The following is a 15,947-nucleotide window of genomic DNA, read 5'->3' as shown; positions in this document are numbered from 1 at the left end:
GCAGGTTGCTAAAGCCTCAGTCACATAGGCCTAGACACTTGTCTGCGATGCCCTTGAAACTTCTGGTCAAAAGGAAAAAAATGTGCATTCCCGACTCATTGCGAGTGTTTCTTGGAGGTTGCTGTCTGTTGCTAGGTGAACCTGGTCACGAAGATGGTACTGCATTAAAAAACCTTCTTGTGATTGCTTTTGTTGCCCATGGTTTGCATGACGCACATCGAATTTCTCTGCAGACAGTGCTAGCTAGCTGCTGAGCAATAGTGAAAACTGAAAAAGTGCAACGCAAACTGGAAATGGAGAATGTTCGTGAAACTAACACGTTTTAAAAGGTGCTACTTTCACTTTTAAGGCAAACAGTCTGTTCCCGGTTTGCCACCTCAAGGCGCTTTATATTGTAAGATAAATACCCCACAATAAAACAAGTATGCAGGTGTTGAGTTGTTTCCTAAAATATTGAATTTGCAGGTCAAGAGGAGGACTCGAGTATTCTCTCGGTTTTGGAGTGCTGCCTGGTGTTATTGTAATGATTTTGTTATTTGGGATCTCAATGCACAGAGCACAAATGAACCACTTAGCATTCATGTTTGGACAAATGCTTGTTAAAACCTAATACCTCTCCAACAGTCTCCTTGATCTGATTCATTCGTATCATATTAAAATTCCCCCTCTGGCCACTTACCTACACACACACAATGAGCTGCATTGACTTTGCCCCTTCTCTTCTGCAATTTTAACAATTCAATGCAATCAAGTTTACACACTTCGCTTTCATGATGCCAAGTCTCCCTCCTATCTCGCTTTGGTTTACAGCTGCAGGGCATCGTTGTGATTTGCTCTTCTTAAGTATCTCTGTGGACTTTATAGTTCACGCCAAGCAATCAGCGTTGTGGTGAAATTCCAAATATTTGTGCAGTCATCCATTGGGATTTACTGCGTCTCGTATCCAGCTCAGGCTGAGTCAGTAACAGCTTTACAGATATGCAATGCAAGTTGTTCTGATGCTAAAAAAAAATTTCATAATGCATAATGAGTCCCACAGAGAGCATGAGTACACTGTGTACACAGACACACACACACAAGCATTAAACATCTGTGTTGTTGTTGTTGCTCTGATCTCCAGTGGACAAGGCTGGCGTGCTGGTGCTCGAGGTACTGGAGGTTCATGAGGAGTGCAGCATGCAGTTGGCGCACTGCGAGCACCACCAACCCCCCGGAGACGGCCACCAACACATTAACCCGGTCTCTGAGGAGAGCGCTCGTATGTTGGTGTTATTCAACAGAGAGACAGCTGCACAGCTGATTCCTGCACCCAGTGACATCATCCACATATATCCACCATGGTAAGCAGATGGTGCACGGGGCACACTTTTAAAGCTGACCCCTTTCATTATTTTCTGTTACAAAGTTATAGTTACATATTAAACATGGCTTAAGTTTCAAAAGGTCAGTGTATATAAGAATAATTCCAGTGAGCCAAAACCTTGGACTGCAGGTGGCTCCAGTTTTTTCTACTTTTAGCTCTCTGTGATGTCACTGAGAGCAGATATTCCTACTATGGTGGTATCAGTCAGAAAACGAGCATAGAGAACTCTCTTAGCTGCAGTTCAAACATGAGGGATAGCCATTCAGAAGAAAGCTGGGCCTTACCCAGAACTAAACAGTTCATTTTATTTTTTAAGATATTTATTTTTGGGTTATTTGACAGTTCAGGAGTGAAGAAGTAGACAAAAAAAGAAAATACGCAGCAAAGTGCTGCAGGTTGGACTCGAACCCAAGCTGCTACATTTCAACCTTAAGAAATATGGCCGCCTAAACAACTTGTTTTAAAAAGAAGACAAGCTGAGGCCCACTAACACACCAGAGTTCAGTATAAGATGAATAAGGTTTAATTTGAACTGTGAATAATGCAGAGTTTGTTTATTTATATTTTTTCTGGTGTTAATAGTTCTGTGCTGTGAGCAGCTGTAAGCAGCGTTTTATTTTTCCACTGCGCCACTTAAACTGATAGTGAAGATGTGCTCAATCTGTGGTTAACACATCATAGTTACTTTAACTGCTCCACAAAAAAGCACCACATTTACCAGTGGAAAGCTTTTAGTGTTTACATCAGCTGTGACTTCTCTGATGCACCTGAAAATACAGCACTGAAGTGTGAAATATGGCTGATTTGTGACGGTACAAACAAGGAGACCGAGCTGAAACTAAACTTCAGACCACAAATATTCAGACAGAACCGACAAAGTATTAAGAGCTTAAAACTGGCAGATAGTTTACATTGGTGAAGACAAGGAAGTAAACTGGTACAGTTGCCCTTGACCAGCCCTGCTACTTAGTGTCTTTGTACAGATAGAGGCAAGGTGTGTGGGGGAAAACATGTAAGACATGTACACTTGTGAATACAAGACGATCCTATTGTGTCAAAACCAGTTTGCAGCCATTGTTATGATCTGCAAAGGTCAAAAATACAGTAAAGAGAATTAACTCTGGACCAAATTTTGAGGAAAGATTTTTTTTAAAGTACATAATCTTATGTTATTTTATGATTTAAAATAACAATGAATGGTTTTTTTAAATGTTTAATGTCCTAATTTTTTTAAACTCTTATATTATTAGGCACATGTGGTTGAATCTGGGCATGTGGTGCTGGAGGGTACTTGGTTAAATTTAGAGGTCCCATGTAAATGTCAAAAAATGCAGAGAAGAAGAAATTCCTCACACTGAGAAGCAGATGGTCAAACGACAGAAGAAAAACCTCTGTTTTATTTTTTTTTAATGGAATAATGGATGAATTATATCTTCTGTAATAGGCACATAATTAAATTTTAAGAATTAGAGCATTTTTTCTGTTAATGTCTAAAATAACACTGGGACTGGGTGACACATTTGGGGAGTTATATCGGTCAGTGAAACCATTTTTTCCCCCATCTTTGGTTTTTCTTTCTAAATCATCTCTTGGCCGACGCTCAAAACCTACAGAGCAAAATACACTGTTGCGGGCAATTACTCAATGCACGAGTGACACAGTACATGCAGGGCAAGGAGCTCAGAAGACACTGAATAGGAGGTTTGCTGGAAGTTACACGTCGAAAATCTTTCAAGTTGTACAACTGTGTGTTTTTAAGTGTTAAAACTTGGTGTTCTCATTTTACAATAGTAAATACTCGAGAGCCAGATGTGAAGAACAGTGCCTCACATGGGGGGATTGTTTTTGGGATTGTTTGGGAGTTGGAGCGAGGTAGCGGTTGACTCCAGCTGTTGGGGGTTTGGGTTGATCTGGAATATCCAAGCTGGCGGAAGCGCAGGGGCCTCCTCAGCGCTCTGACGTCACAAACAGCTCCAGGGAATGCTTCACATTCCTCTTCCTGGCAGTAGTTAGGTCATTTCCAGCAAGCCGGGGAAAAAACACAGTAGGATTATTTTCTGGAGCATTTGGGAGTAGAGAGTGGAGGGAGCCAGAGGCCTGAGATTGAAAACACATGGTGGTTTGAGAGGATCTCTGGCTTTAGCACCTCTCCTTTCCTGTTTTATTCTCTTCAGCCACAACCATTTACTCCTTCAAAGCATTATTTTTGCGTGTATCTTAAAATTTTTCTGTTTATGTGTGGGGTTGACAGTTTAAATCAATCAGTATTCTGCCTGTATAAAAGCACATCATAACAGCAAGAAAAAGTGGATGTTCTCTGAGTCTAATGTTAACAGCTACAGGCCAGGCCAAAGTGGAAAAAACACAGAAATTAGATGAGCAGCCTGTCTGGTAAAATTCCTCTTATCAGTTTCCTGTGCGACACTCGAGGGGTTAACCACCCCCATAATTCCTGCAACGAGTAGTTTGACTCCTCCCACCTCCCACGCCTTGTTTTAAGTGGGCCAAGGCCCGAGCGGAAATACCTGCAGGGATTATTCACTTACAAGCTGTGACGCAAGCAGTCAGTGCCGCTCCTTAACCTGGCTACCTGTCTGATGATGACAACTGCCCACTCACCTGTTCACAATGGATCATGCTTCCTGTAAGGGTGTTGTTCATGTGAATATGAACAGCACGTTCTGCTCTGCTAAGATTAGAGTACAGCTTTTACAGATTGTTGTTGTGATCTCTTGTCAGATAACGATCGCTGAGGCTTAATCGTTGCTTGTCTTGCGCTTGTTTAGTTTAGTTTTGTTTTTTTTAAGGTTGGCAAAATTCAGCTGTGGTGGAAAAAAAAAACTAATCCCATCATCAGAGTAAACAAGGTACCGTCGCTCTAAAAATACCACACTTCAAGTTGAAAGTCCTGCATTCAGAAGTTTTATTTGTATAAAAGCACTGGCAAACATTATTTAAGGTATTCAGAACATGCAAATTTATTTAAAGTACACCAGAAATACTTACACTCACTCAAACCACACAGGAATTGGTTTAAATGCTGCTGAACGACAAAAAGAAGAAACCAGATATTCAGATAATGATACTATTGTATTGATGCATTAAAATGTAAGTATTATTTTAATAGTGTAGATCATATAACTCCTTTATTTTTGGTAACATTGCATCATGTACTATGTACTGACATTTCAAATGAATTCAGGTCAATTCAGTTTTATTTATATGGTGCCAAATCATAAAAACAGTTGCCTCAAGGTGCTTTATAATGCAAGAGAAAAACCTACAGGTTTAGAGATACAACTTCAACACTCAAGCGCTGTTCACTCCACTGTGAGCAAACAACTGGTGACGGTGGGAAGGAAGAACTCCCTTTTAACAGGAAGAGACCTCTGACACGACCAAGCTCAGGGAGGCACAGCAATCTTCTACAACTAGTTGAAGTGAGGAAAAAGGAGACCATAGGGAGATGAAGAAAAAACACAAACCACTGAAAAGAGAAGACACAATTTCATGATATGCAGTAGTGATATATTTAAAAAAAAATAGGCAGGGGATACACTGTGCGTCACAGGAAGTAAAACAGTAGCAGCATAGCTAGGGGTCCTTCAGGTTTGCAAGATACAACTCTAACTATCACAAAGGAAAGGGTTAAACTTGACCTTAAAAGTAGCATGTGTATGTTTCATGAATCCAAACTGGGAGCTGGTTCCACAGGATAGGATCCTGATAGCTATGAACTCCGTGAACCTGTCAGTCTACAGTCTGAGAGTAAAATGCTCTGTTAAGATAAAATTACAATATAAGGTCTTTAAAATATCACAGAGATTTCATGGTAGTGGTTATTTTAAGTGGAGACCACCAGAACTCTGCACAATATCTTACTCTTAATCCTACAGTTTTGATTTAGCATTAAAAGCTGTAGACTGGGGGCAATTTGTGTTCATAAAGCTAGCATAGTGTGTCTTGTGTCATAATTTTATGCCACTATGAACTCATATGCTTGTGACACAGCACCTCTGTCTTCTCAGGTGCAACAAACTGCCCTGCTGATAAGCATCTTGCTTTATTAGCCCACTGCTTGGCTGGAAAGCAGAGGAAATACTAGTCTGCACTGTCAAGTGATACTGAATCCGAACAAGTTGAGGCTGTGGTAGAAAATATCCCCTGTGCAGGGTCTCTGGCCCCAAAAAGTCTACTATCCTTTGTTTTATGATATAGAGCCACCAAGAAAGGAAAAACTTCTTTTCATATATGTGTACTTGATATATACCTGCCATTAAGAGGGTAGATTATTTTGCAGTGGATGAATCACAGATGTCTCCACCTGCACTGGTAAAAACCCATTACTGGATTTTCTCCATAGTCATTGTGTAGTTGGTAGTCTTGCATGACAAAAATGCTCCAGGGGATGGAAACAATGCCAGTAACAGTATGTACAGTCCAGCGCAATCAGAGACAACACTGTGGCAGGAACTCATACTTGTGTGGTTTAGCTTTTTTTTATTTCTTCTTTTGCTGTCAAACATGGCTCTACTTTACAGCTACAGTCTGTTTAATAAAGACATGTGGAAGTGGACAAGTGTAAAATATTAGAAACACTCATCAGTACTATACAGTAAGGACTATAAAAAAAATAAAGCCTCCAAACTGACCAGCAAATAAAGTAATTCCTGTAAATCCAGAACTCTCGAAGTCTGAACTCTTTAAGGTCACATTAGACTCCCTTTCATTAAATGTGGGTGCACATAAACCGTGTGAATCTAATAATTTGGCTCATAAATTCTTTCCCACGGTGTTTTCATTATATGTCTAAACAAATAGTCCCCCCCTCCACACTTATCTGCGTGTTTAAGTATCACCACACGTCTTGGGCGAGCTGCGACATGCACAGAGGTTCCAGTCACAGAGTGCATTTGGCCCTGACTCAGCGATAAGCCGTCATCACGGTATTATCAATGTTACATGTGGAAAAAGTCATAATTTATACTTACCAACAACACAGTGCTATATAATTACTGTTATCCTACTTTTTTTCTTTTTTTTAAGCTGGTGCCACTCAGATGGGCCGTATTTATGTCAATGAGCCAAAGTACCAGACCTGAGGTGGTTTTTTTTGCTTTTGTTTTTTTAGGTTTTAAAGGAGTGGTTCAGCATCTCTGCCACTTACAGATGAGTGAAATCTAAGCTGATAACAGTAAAAAAATTAAAGCAAGATCAGCACGTCAGGTCACACATACACACACTTTGAGCTTGATTTTTCATCAGTTCACTCTCAGGCTTGTTGACTGTGACGACTGAAGTATTTTTCCACACATGACATCACATTTGGAAAGTATTCTCACCCGCATCCCCCAGATTGAGCACTGCGACATGTAATTACTTGGAAATTTTGTCTTTCACTAGGTAAAGTAAAAGAGGACGCATGCATCCGTTGCGTTCTTCTCTCGTCTTGGAGGAGGTTAACGTATTTGAACTTGTACTTTGTGCTGGGTGGTACGCAGCGAACAGACCTGTGGAGGTGGCTGGTACCTTATCTGAGTTTGACATTCAAAAGGTTCTCGAGCTAGCAGCCCCCACCCCTCTACATTTATGCAACAGCCTCTTCCATTTAATTCACAATCTGACTGTTTTCAAGTGTTATCAAGACAATCATAACATAAAGCTGTTTATCTTTGCCCTTCAACTTTATAGATGTTTATTTCATGCAATATTAAAATACTCAAACCCCGTGGTAACTTTTATTAAGAACCAGCATAAGAAACGCTCAAACAGCTGCTATACCAGATTTGCCTTGAATCTAAACTTGATGAACTTTACTTGTTGCAGGCAGAGCCTTTCTGTTGAGGGCTTCAGCTGTCCTATTATTCTCAACACACACTTCAGCAAGAAGGTCTTCTGTGCTTCCAAATCGGCCAATGCGTCTATTCCTAGAGGCCCAGTCTTTGCAGAAAGGCGCATGCCATATTATTTGGGAAAAACATTCGGAGTGCTGGATGCATGCAGGACCACAGAGGAGAGCAATGTGAAGCAGGTGTGTGTGTTTTATCGCCTTTACAGTCAAGTGTGTAACATTTTATTTCAATTCAAAATGTAAAGTACTTGTTGACATAAAGAGGAAGGCATTTAGGAGATTATACAAACCGTATTATGCCTCTAAAACTCCTGTCATCGGTTTAAGAAAATGACTGCACTTTATGATTATGTGTGCAGTAGGTTTCTACTGGCTGTAAGGTTTCTGCTCAGGTTTAGTCAATATGTATAAACACAAAACACTCTGAGGCTTGCATCAATGTTTTTTATGACTTTATAATTATGAAATCAACACTGAAAGAGTGTTGTTTTTTTCCCCAGGTTTAATCATGCTCACTTTATACAGATCTCAGATATAAACAATAAATGGTCTCAGTTGGATGCGGAATCACTCTATTCTGCTGCTGTAGCAATCAGAAGTGATTGATATATGTATATGTTTGATTCACTGAGTGAGTTTTAATAGCAGTACTTTCATGAAGTTTAGTTGATCAACTAAAAAAAGAACATTTAGCTGTTTTCTCCTTTATGGAGCTAAGAAAGGCAGAAATTGTAGTTCTCTTTTACTTGTGAAGGATCATACACTACATGGACAAAAGTAACACAGGTGTATAAAGTCCATGCAGTCTGCCTTTACAAACATTGACGCTGAGTGAATTCAAGGATGATACTGTAATAGGATGCCTTTGTTACAGTGAGTCAGTTTGTGAGATTTCAAAGATATTCCACAATCAGCTGTAAGTGGTATTGTTACAGAGTGGAAGTGTTTAAAAACCACAGCAACTCAGCCAAGAAGTGCCAGACCACGTAACATTATAAAGTGAGGTTACCGAGTGCTGAGACATATAGTGTGTTTAAAACAAATTAAATAAATAAAAAAGACCCACTAGCTGCAGAGCTGCTTGACTCCTCTGACATTAACATCAGCACAAAAAACTGTGTGCCACACAGCATTTCCATTAGCCAACCTCCGCCTGTGAAATGTGTAGGTGGCCCAGTACTTTTGCCCATATAGCTTTTATAGTCTTTTTTTCATTTCTTTGTCTGAGTGTTTTAAGAACAGTGTAAACTGGCCATGTTCGTCTGTGTATTTATGTATTGTTTATGCATTTATCCTAAAAAAAAAAAGGCTTAATTATTTAAAAACACAAACAACCTTAAAGTCTAGGAGCTTATTGCACTCTCTTCCAACAAAGATGTGTCTTATATTCATACTTGAATGTATTGGTGAGTGTCATATAGGGCATTTTCTAATAATAAGACATGCCTGCATTTTTTAAATGTTAAAATGTTAATGTTAAAATATCTCTAAATATCAAATAATCTACTGATTATCTTATCAGTGAATGAATTGTTTGCTTATCACTAACTTCCAGATTCAATACATGTATTGTTTTATCCAGTTAACTTTGATTTTAAGCTCAGTAAGAAATCCAGATGTTCGTTCATTCATTCATTCATATCTGAGATGTTGAGACAAGTGACAGTTGACTGTTTATGCCTACAAACTTATCAAAGTACTTATCAGCGTAATCTTCTACCAGTCAGCTAACTGATTAAATAACCTATTCAGCTCTGAGAAGTCACACTTTGGGGCGATGTGATGTTATTTTCTTGCGTTTCTCTGTTACAGGTTGCTCAGTGCAGTTTGGGGCCTTCTAGAGTTTTGACAAGATACTGCGTCTCTCTCCTGGAAGCTATCGAAGGTCTCGGCCAGGCTGGCTCTGTGGAGCAAGATGTAGAGGTGGTTGTGCAGAGAGTTTACTCCATCCCCATTGCTGACTGCTCTCCTGTGTCCATCCTCAAACCAAGACTTCCCCTCAGGTCCTCTACAGCTCCTCCTGCAGAGAAAGGCAAAACAAGGTATTGTTGGGCGAGCTCATAATTGGGATCCCAGGGAGGCCTTTTGGTTTGTCACATGAAGCCAGAAACAGCTGGGAAAAATGAATCGTATTTTATCTGCTGTGAGAGCTCTGCCCCAATTGAGATCTTTTTGTTCAGATTTCATGCTAGTTTCTTTGCTCTCGGGCTTTGCATGCTTCTCCTCGGTGGCACGATGTGTCTCAGCGGTCGAGCTATTGTTCACAGCACAGCAGGCCCCACAAAGTGCTCACGCTGTCTCCAGCCATATGGCATTGCTTGACAAAGGACACAAACATTTCTAATTGAATCCAGCCCCTCTGTGAATGGTTCTGGCCAATTCTCAGGAAAGACAGCATGATGTTTTCAGAATCTCGTGCACCAGCAAGTCTGAGTTGAATTGTTGCCCGTTCGCACTCCTCTGGGTGGAGCAGCTTTGTAGCAGTTTTTTTTTCTTACCTTAATAAGGGGAAACCAAAGTGTTTTTCCTTCACATGTTAAAACATAATTCCTCTTGGTACTGCAGAAAATGTATGGTCATAAACAAATGAGGCAGATTTGTTTTTCCTTCATTTAATCAGCAAATAATTTAAGAATCTTTTTATTCATTTGTTTTGTTTTTTTTAAGACAAAACATTAACTGTTACACCGTGTGTCGCCTGTCAGTCATTTATCTGCAGTCTTCAGAATCTCCTTATGGACTCTGCTGTTTCGGTAAAATAGCCTAGTATCCTCTAGCATTCATTGACCAAAAGAGTTGCACAGTATAACTATGTTTGCCATGTTTCGCCCTTGGGAGGCGTTCAAGCAACAACCTGATCAGATACCTGCACCACTTTTTCTGGCTTTTTTTCACCAGAAAGATGCAGGGATTCCTCTCCCGACTGGGGATTTTTCACCAGGAAATCTATGTCCTATTATGTTGGAACCACTGCACCCAAGAAATGTAATTACACATTTGGTCGATGCTGCCCGCGACTGTTGTGATGGGCCTCATTAGTATCATTGACTCCTCTTGTCCTGTATATTTCAGGCTCCTCTTTAAACACAGTTTTTAAATTGATCAGTGACAGAATAACAATCATGGCCTTAATAATAAGGGATCATAATTATAGCATCAATTTTAGGACTCACATATGTCAGCAAATTCCTGGACCAAATATCACATTGGACGTGAGGCAATCTACAAATCACTAGAAAAACTTAAGCTCCGCCCCACAAAAAAATAACCCCAACAAAGAATTGGTACCCAGGATGCAAAAAGTTCCAGCATTTTATTTGTTTCTAAGTCATCGGTACACCACCACATAGTAAATAACCCATAATGCACATGCACATGCACAAGCGTCAATTCCGGCAAAGATGTTGGCAAATTGTGCGTGTTATGCCGTAGGCTCTATAACGATTCCTCCCTGTCTAAATCAGGCCTGAGTCTGAATGTGATCCCTTTAGTCACAAGCTCATGGCTGTGGGTAAGAGTAAGCCTCTGGATAGACTTTCTTTCATCACAATGACAGACTAGCACAACTGTAATCCAGCTGCCAAGCTCCAGGTCCTGTCTGCCCTCAGTGATAAATAAGACTGTGAGCCCTAAAACGAACAGAAAAATAAATAAATAATGCACCTAATTGGCTCAGGTGAGGAATTTCTTCTCCCTTGTAATTCACTCCCATCCTACCTGAAAATGCATATAGCTGTCCTTACTTTTTTTTTTTTTTTTTTTCTCGTAGGTATGTCATTTACAGTTCATTTCTAAATCATTGTGAAACTGTTTCTCTGGCAGATATTTGCTATTTTTAGTCATTGTAATACTACAGAAGGGCTGTATGTGGATCGTAAGGGCCCAGAACTTACCGTATTTCCCGGACTACAAAGCGCACCTGAATATTAGCCGCACAAGCTAAAATCAGGGGAAAATCCTGTTTTGTACATACATTAGCCGCACCTGACCAAAAGCCGCAGGTGTTTCAATATTGACTTGTCATATGTAAGAGAATATGCACAAAGCGAATTGTCAGGAAAGAGATGGCTTTTATTAATATTTTGAAAATCAAGTTATGGGTACATATTTGCACATGTGCTGTGCTTCATAAATGAGTAACAAATGTAGTACATAACAGTAACCTACAGCACACCAGAAAAATAGATTCGGACTACCTTTTAGGCTCAGGTGCAGTGACACGGCTTTAACAAGAAGAAAAGTCAGTCATTCACCACCATCTTCCTGCGCACTAAAACCACCAAAGTCCTCTTCTCCAGTGTCGGATACGAACAGGCTCAGGATGGCTTCGTCATCCACTCTCAGCTTCTTTCCTTCGTTGTCACTTTCAAAACCAAAGATAATCCTCATTGTCATTGTCAGTGTCGGAGTCGAACACCCTCTGAAGGGCCGTGGCGGTGTCCTCCTCTTCATCATGCAGCAGTCCAGCCCTTCGAAATCCGTTGGTGATCGTGGATGTTTGCACACTTTTCCACGGTGTCAGAATCCACCGGTGGAGTTGAGCACAACTTGCTTTTCGCAAGTTTATCGCCGCTCGTCATCCACGACTCCCGCTGAACGCATAGCGCTACTTTGAAGTTTGTTTTTCGCGCTACTTGTACGGCACTATGTTGCCTGGCGGATGGACATGTGACCAACATACCACTCTTGAACCCCGATCCTTCCGCCAGGCAACGTAGTGCCGTACAACAGCGGAACAAACAAAACAAATCGTCTTACGATATCACAAAAATCATGGAAAATCCATAGAAAAGCCGCACCTGACTAAAAGCCGCAGGGTTCAAAGCTTGTGCAAAAAGTAGCGGCTTATAGCCCGACAATTACGGTAGTTTGTTCACATGTCTTTGTATTTCCACTTCTGAGTTGTTATGTGGTCTGTGAAAACGATGGGAAACTGACAACCGTGTGGTCTTCTACTGTGAAGTGTATTTGAAAGGCGGTTTGCCCTCCTGGGCTCTGCAGAGTCACCCACCTATGACATTGTAGACAACTGTTTTGCTGCTAATAACCAGTTAGTTACACTTTGCAAAAAATCGAACAGATTTTTACATTCAGAGACTCACTCAGTTTTGGGGGGTTTTCACACTCTTAATATCTGACTACAAATATTTCACAATAAAAGCCACCTAACTAGACTGCTTTTAATTTGAAAAGGCTGTATTGAGTTTGAACTGTAATATACCAAGGGCACTTGTTGATGAAGTTCCAGCTTTGTGTTCTTGTGTTCAATGTAATAATTAGCCTTTTCTAACCCTAATCAAATAGTTTGATTGTCTAAACTCAGTCAAAGAAAGAATTTTGAAGAAAAAAAAAAAAGCAACTGAAGTGTTAAAGTAATTCCAAAGAAAGTATAAAAACGATGTGTGGGAAGTGAGCTGCGGTCTCTGGTATGAGAGGAGTAATTACTTACGTCACCCCGACTAGGCTCCAAAAATATGGGCATATTTTGTCCTTTTAGACCTGGAACAGCATCACTTTGTGTAGCTGAATGATTAGCTATGACACCAACAATAAAATAGTAAATGAAGAAAGGAAGAAGTCAAGTTCCAGGAACATAAATCTGATTACTTTTTGTAAGTATTTCATCGTCTGCCTTGAGGCTTTTTACATGTTTATGATCCTCTGACAGTATGGATCATGTTTCCGTAGACTGAGTCATTGGCTCATTAAAGTTTATTTGCTGTAAACAGGATACTTGTCCACTAAGGATGGAAAGTAGCTTTTCTTTCCCGTTTGATTCTGATTACCGTAATGCACCAAATTGTTCGCTTCCACTTTGCTGAGCATCACCATTAAGTCATGTGAGCGAGGTACAGGTCTCTCCTTCAGCCATGACCAAGTGGTAGCCGCTCAGTCTCACGTCTACTAGCGTTTCTTTGTAGATGTGTTTGAAGCCACCCATAAAATTAAAAAAAAATCCTTCAAGCTTTGTTTTTGTTTCCAACAATGCCTGAGGTAAATATTTGTCTCCTCAGTTACCAAATGTCCTACTTTGTATGTAGCGCTGCATACGAGTGCGGCAGCAAATGACGCAGATGAGCGCGCCGAGACTGAACCAAAACAGTGAAGTTGCAATGAAATGAAACATGCTCGAATGCTCAGTAGAGCTGTGGTTTACTACCAGGGATGAGTAATGAATCTGTGGATTTGCCACACATAAAATGCAGGTTTGTTTCCACTGCAGATACAAGAAAATCTGTTTTTTGTTGTTTCATACATGCTAAATTATCAAAAATCCTCCAGTCTTACTGAAATGACTTGTTCGTGTGGTCTTGTAGTAGTTAACAAATCAGTAAGTGCTACATTTGAAGCAAATCCAGTAAGTATGACCTTCAGTTTCCTTGGCCTTCCCCAGGCATGTTGTTTTTGTCCTTTTGCTGAGTAATAAAAGCAGCGGTTTCTCCAAGCAGAGGGACTCGAGGGACCATCGACGGTAAGGGGAGGAGACCCCCGGTCAGCTGACAGGCTACATGAGCTGCGGTTGTAACATGACACTCCTGCCATGCTGCTTCTGTGGCTGGTAAACAAATGAGCTGCCCTCTGACCGGAAACACTCTTACCCTTTCCTCAGTTTCTCTCTGGCTCGACCAGATTCAGCAGCCTCGGGTTTATAGTGAAAGGATGAAGGTGGGGCTGAGGTTAGCAGTCGATCACGAGGGTTCAAGTTTAGAATATCAGGATGACTCAGCCGCCTTTATTGTGACAGATGTGAAGATGGTACACAAAGTTTATTTTGTTTCCCAGCCGTTCCTGAATTTAATTTATTGTTATTATTACTATAATTTTTACTATTTATTTATTTATTTTTGATAACATGGGCAAGCTTTGCATCACTTTGATCACTTGTATGTCTTTTTATGAGAGGCTTTGCTTTGCATTGCTGCTCAGAAGTAACATCATGTGCTACAATCTGTTGCTTGTGTTATTTTTTTCAGAATACATGGCTGCTTTGCGGAGAGCGGTGTAGTTTACTTCGCAGCCCACTGGGCTCATTCTGTGTAAACACGAGGACAGTTTGTACCTCTCATGTTGTGTCCCTGGCCTCTATGACTCACTCGCCTGGTCAGCGCTCTTATTTGATCCTTTTGTTGTTTAGCCACTGTGTTAAAACACGAGGGAGACGGGCCAGTATGATATTTATGCCTGAAGAAGATGTTAAGTTCCCGTAAATTTGGGATGGAATAAACAAGGAGATTAACTGTTTGCAGGAAGTGGAGAGAGACTGGTTGTTTTTTCTTTTTCTTTTTTTCCTTCTTTTTTTCTTCGTTGAGCAGGAACACAATGTGCTGCAGGGATCCTGTTACAAACGTGTTTATCACTCTGCCTGCAGTGATTGGTGGACAGCACATAGGAAGGAATCCCGCCTGTCCGCCCCCCGCCAATGAGGCCTCTCTGCTGTATTCTTAATGTGTGGGACTTTAACTTGGTGTTTTTCCAAGTAATGTGAATGTGCGCTGGCTTCCATGCATTCGCAGTGTGCCTGAAAGAGTTCATATGTGTGTAAGCACAGACCCAGTGGATCGCACTTCCTGGAAGAAAACCTGAGTTGCTGAGAATTCTGTGATCGCTCACAAAAACAAATTCCTGAAAATGGCCTGTAACTAAAACTGGCCAGTCACTGAGGATATTTTTTCTTCTTTTTTTTTTTTTTTGTGGGAGTGAGGGGAGTGAGGAAGTAGGTCTTTGAACAGCTAAAAGGGCTGACAGAGGGGGGAGGTAGTTGTTTATGACAAGCCAGCACCACAACAAGTCCCGTCACCCTTTTCTCTCCAGTCTGTCAGGTGTCCTATCAAGTTTCATGCTTCAAGACTGAACATGCTCTACGAAAAGTAAAAGTGTATTTACACCAAGCAAGACTCTACCAGCTGTATTTATATTTTAGGAAAGGTCAGATGTTGATTTGTTGACAATGTCTGGCTTGTTTTGATAAAATGCAGCTTTTTTAATCACCCACGCTTTGTGCTGTTGGTAACTGTGGTTTTAAATGATTAATTTCTTTCTTTTTTTAAATGAAAATACTAAAAACTTTGTGCTATAGACCTCCAAAACTATTAGTGAGTGCATAAGAATCACAACAAGCTGTGATTAGCATTTCTAATGTCTAATGTTCTATTGAGTGTTTATCAGTAGCAAATATGCTGTAATAAATACTCAATAGAACATTAGAAATGTGTATTAATGAACTAAAAGATTTTCAATGTGAACTTTATTTACTCCTGGTTTAGAAAAACTGCAATTTATGTCCTTTAAGAAAATAATTGTTTGGATCAGTGAAATATGAACACCTCCAGCAGGAAACACCAGGCTTGGTCAGGTGTGGACAAACAGAAAAGCATTGTTACTTTTGCACTTGTTCATGGGATTTGTCAACCAACAAACAAACATGCAAAAAATACAGCCAGCCTGTTTTCTCGAGATATTAAAAACGTTTAAAGTTGAGCCAGTTGTATTACTAACATATCTAAATGATACAATCAAGCAAACCATTTAATAGTTATTAGAGAGCGAATTCCCAAGTGCTAATGATATGTTTAACAGTCAAGTTTTTGTTTTGTCATAAAAAATACTTCATCCTGTATTTAAGCAAATGACTGATAAGTCGTCCATTTATCTAAAATACCTCGCAGTTTGTGGTTTCACATACTTGAGTGAGAAGTTTGCTGCTTTGCTCTGTTTTCTATGACTCTGATTCGA

The 15,947-nt window shown here is 40.3% G+C and overlaps 1 protein-coding gene across 4 annotated transcripts in view; it reads left to right on the top strand.

Annotated features, from left to right (window-relative positions):
• The window catches only part of spidr (scaffold protein involved in DNA repair), a 44,181-nt gene that overhangs the window by 10,084 nt on the left and 18,150 nt on the right, over nt 1-15,947 (top strand). For all 4 annotated transcript variants that reach the window (XR_013094037.1, XM_076876507.1, XM_012916800.5 and 1 more), the window contains exons 8-10: nt 1,121-1,340; nt 7,190-7,394; nt 9,027-9,256. Coding sequence is in view for 3 of the 4 variants with exons in the window: in XM_076876507.1 (XP_076732622.1) it covers nt 1,121-1,340; nt 7,190-7,394; nt 9,027-9,256 (655 nt within the window). In the remaining variant the exon portion in view is untranslated. The remainder of the gene's footprint in view (nt 1-1,120; nt 1,341-7,189; nt 7,395-9,026; nt 9,257-15,947) is intronic.

This window comes from Maylandia zebra, linkage group LG18, assembly GCF_041146795.1.
Source record: "Maylandia zebra isolate NMK-2024a linkage group LG18, Mzebra_GT3a, whole genome shotgun sequence".
Taxonomy (NCBI): Eukaryota; Metazoa; Chordata; class Actinopteri; order Cichliformes; family Cichlidae; genus Maylandia; species Maylandia zebra.
Note: the sequence above shows the minus strand (reverse complement) of the source record. Positions and strands in the feature narration are given on the sequence as shown.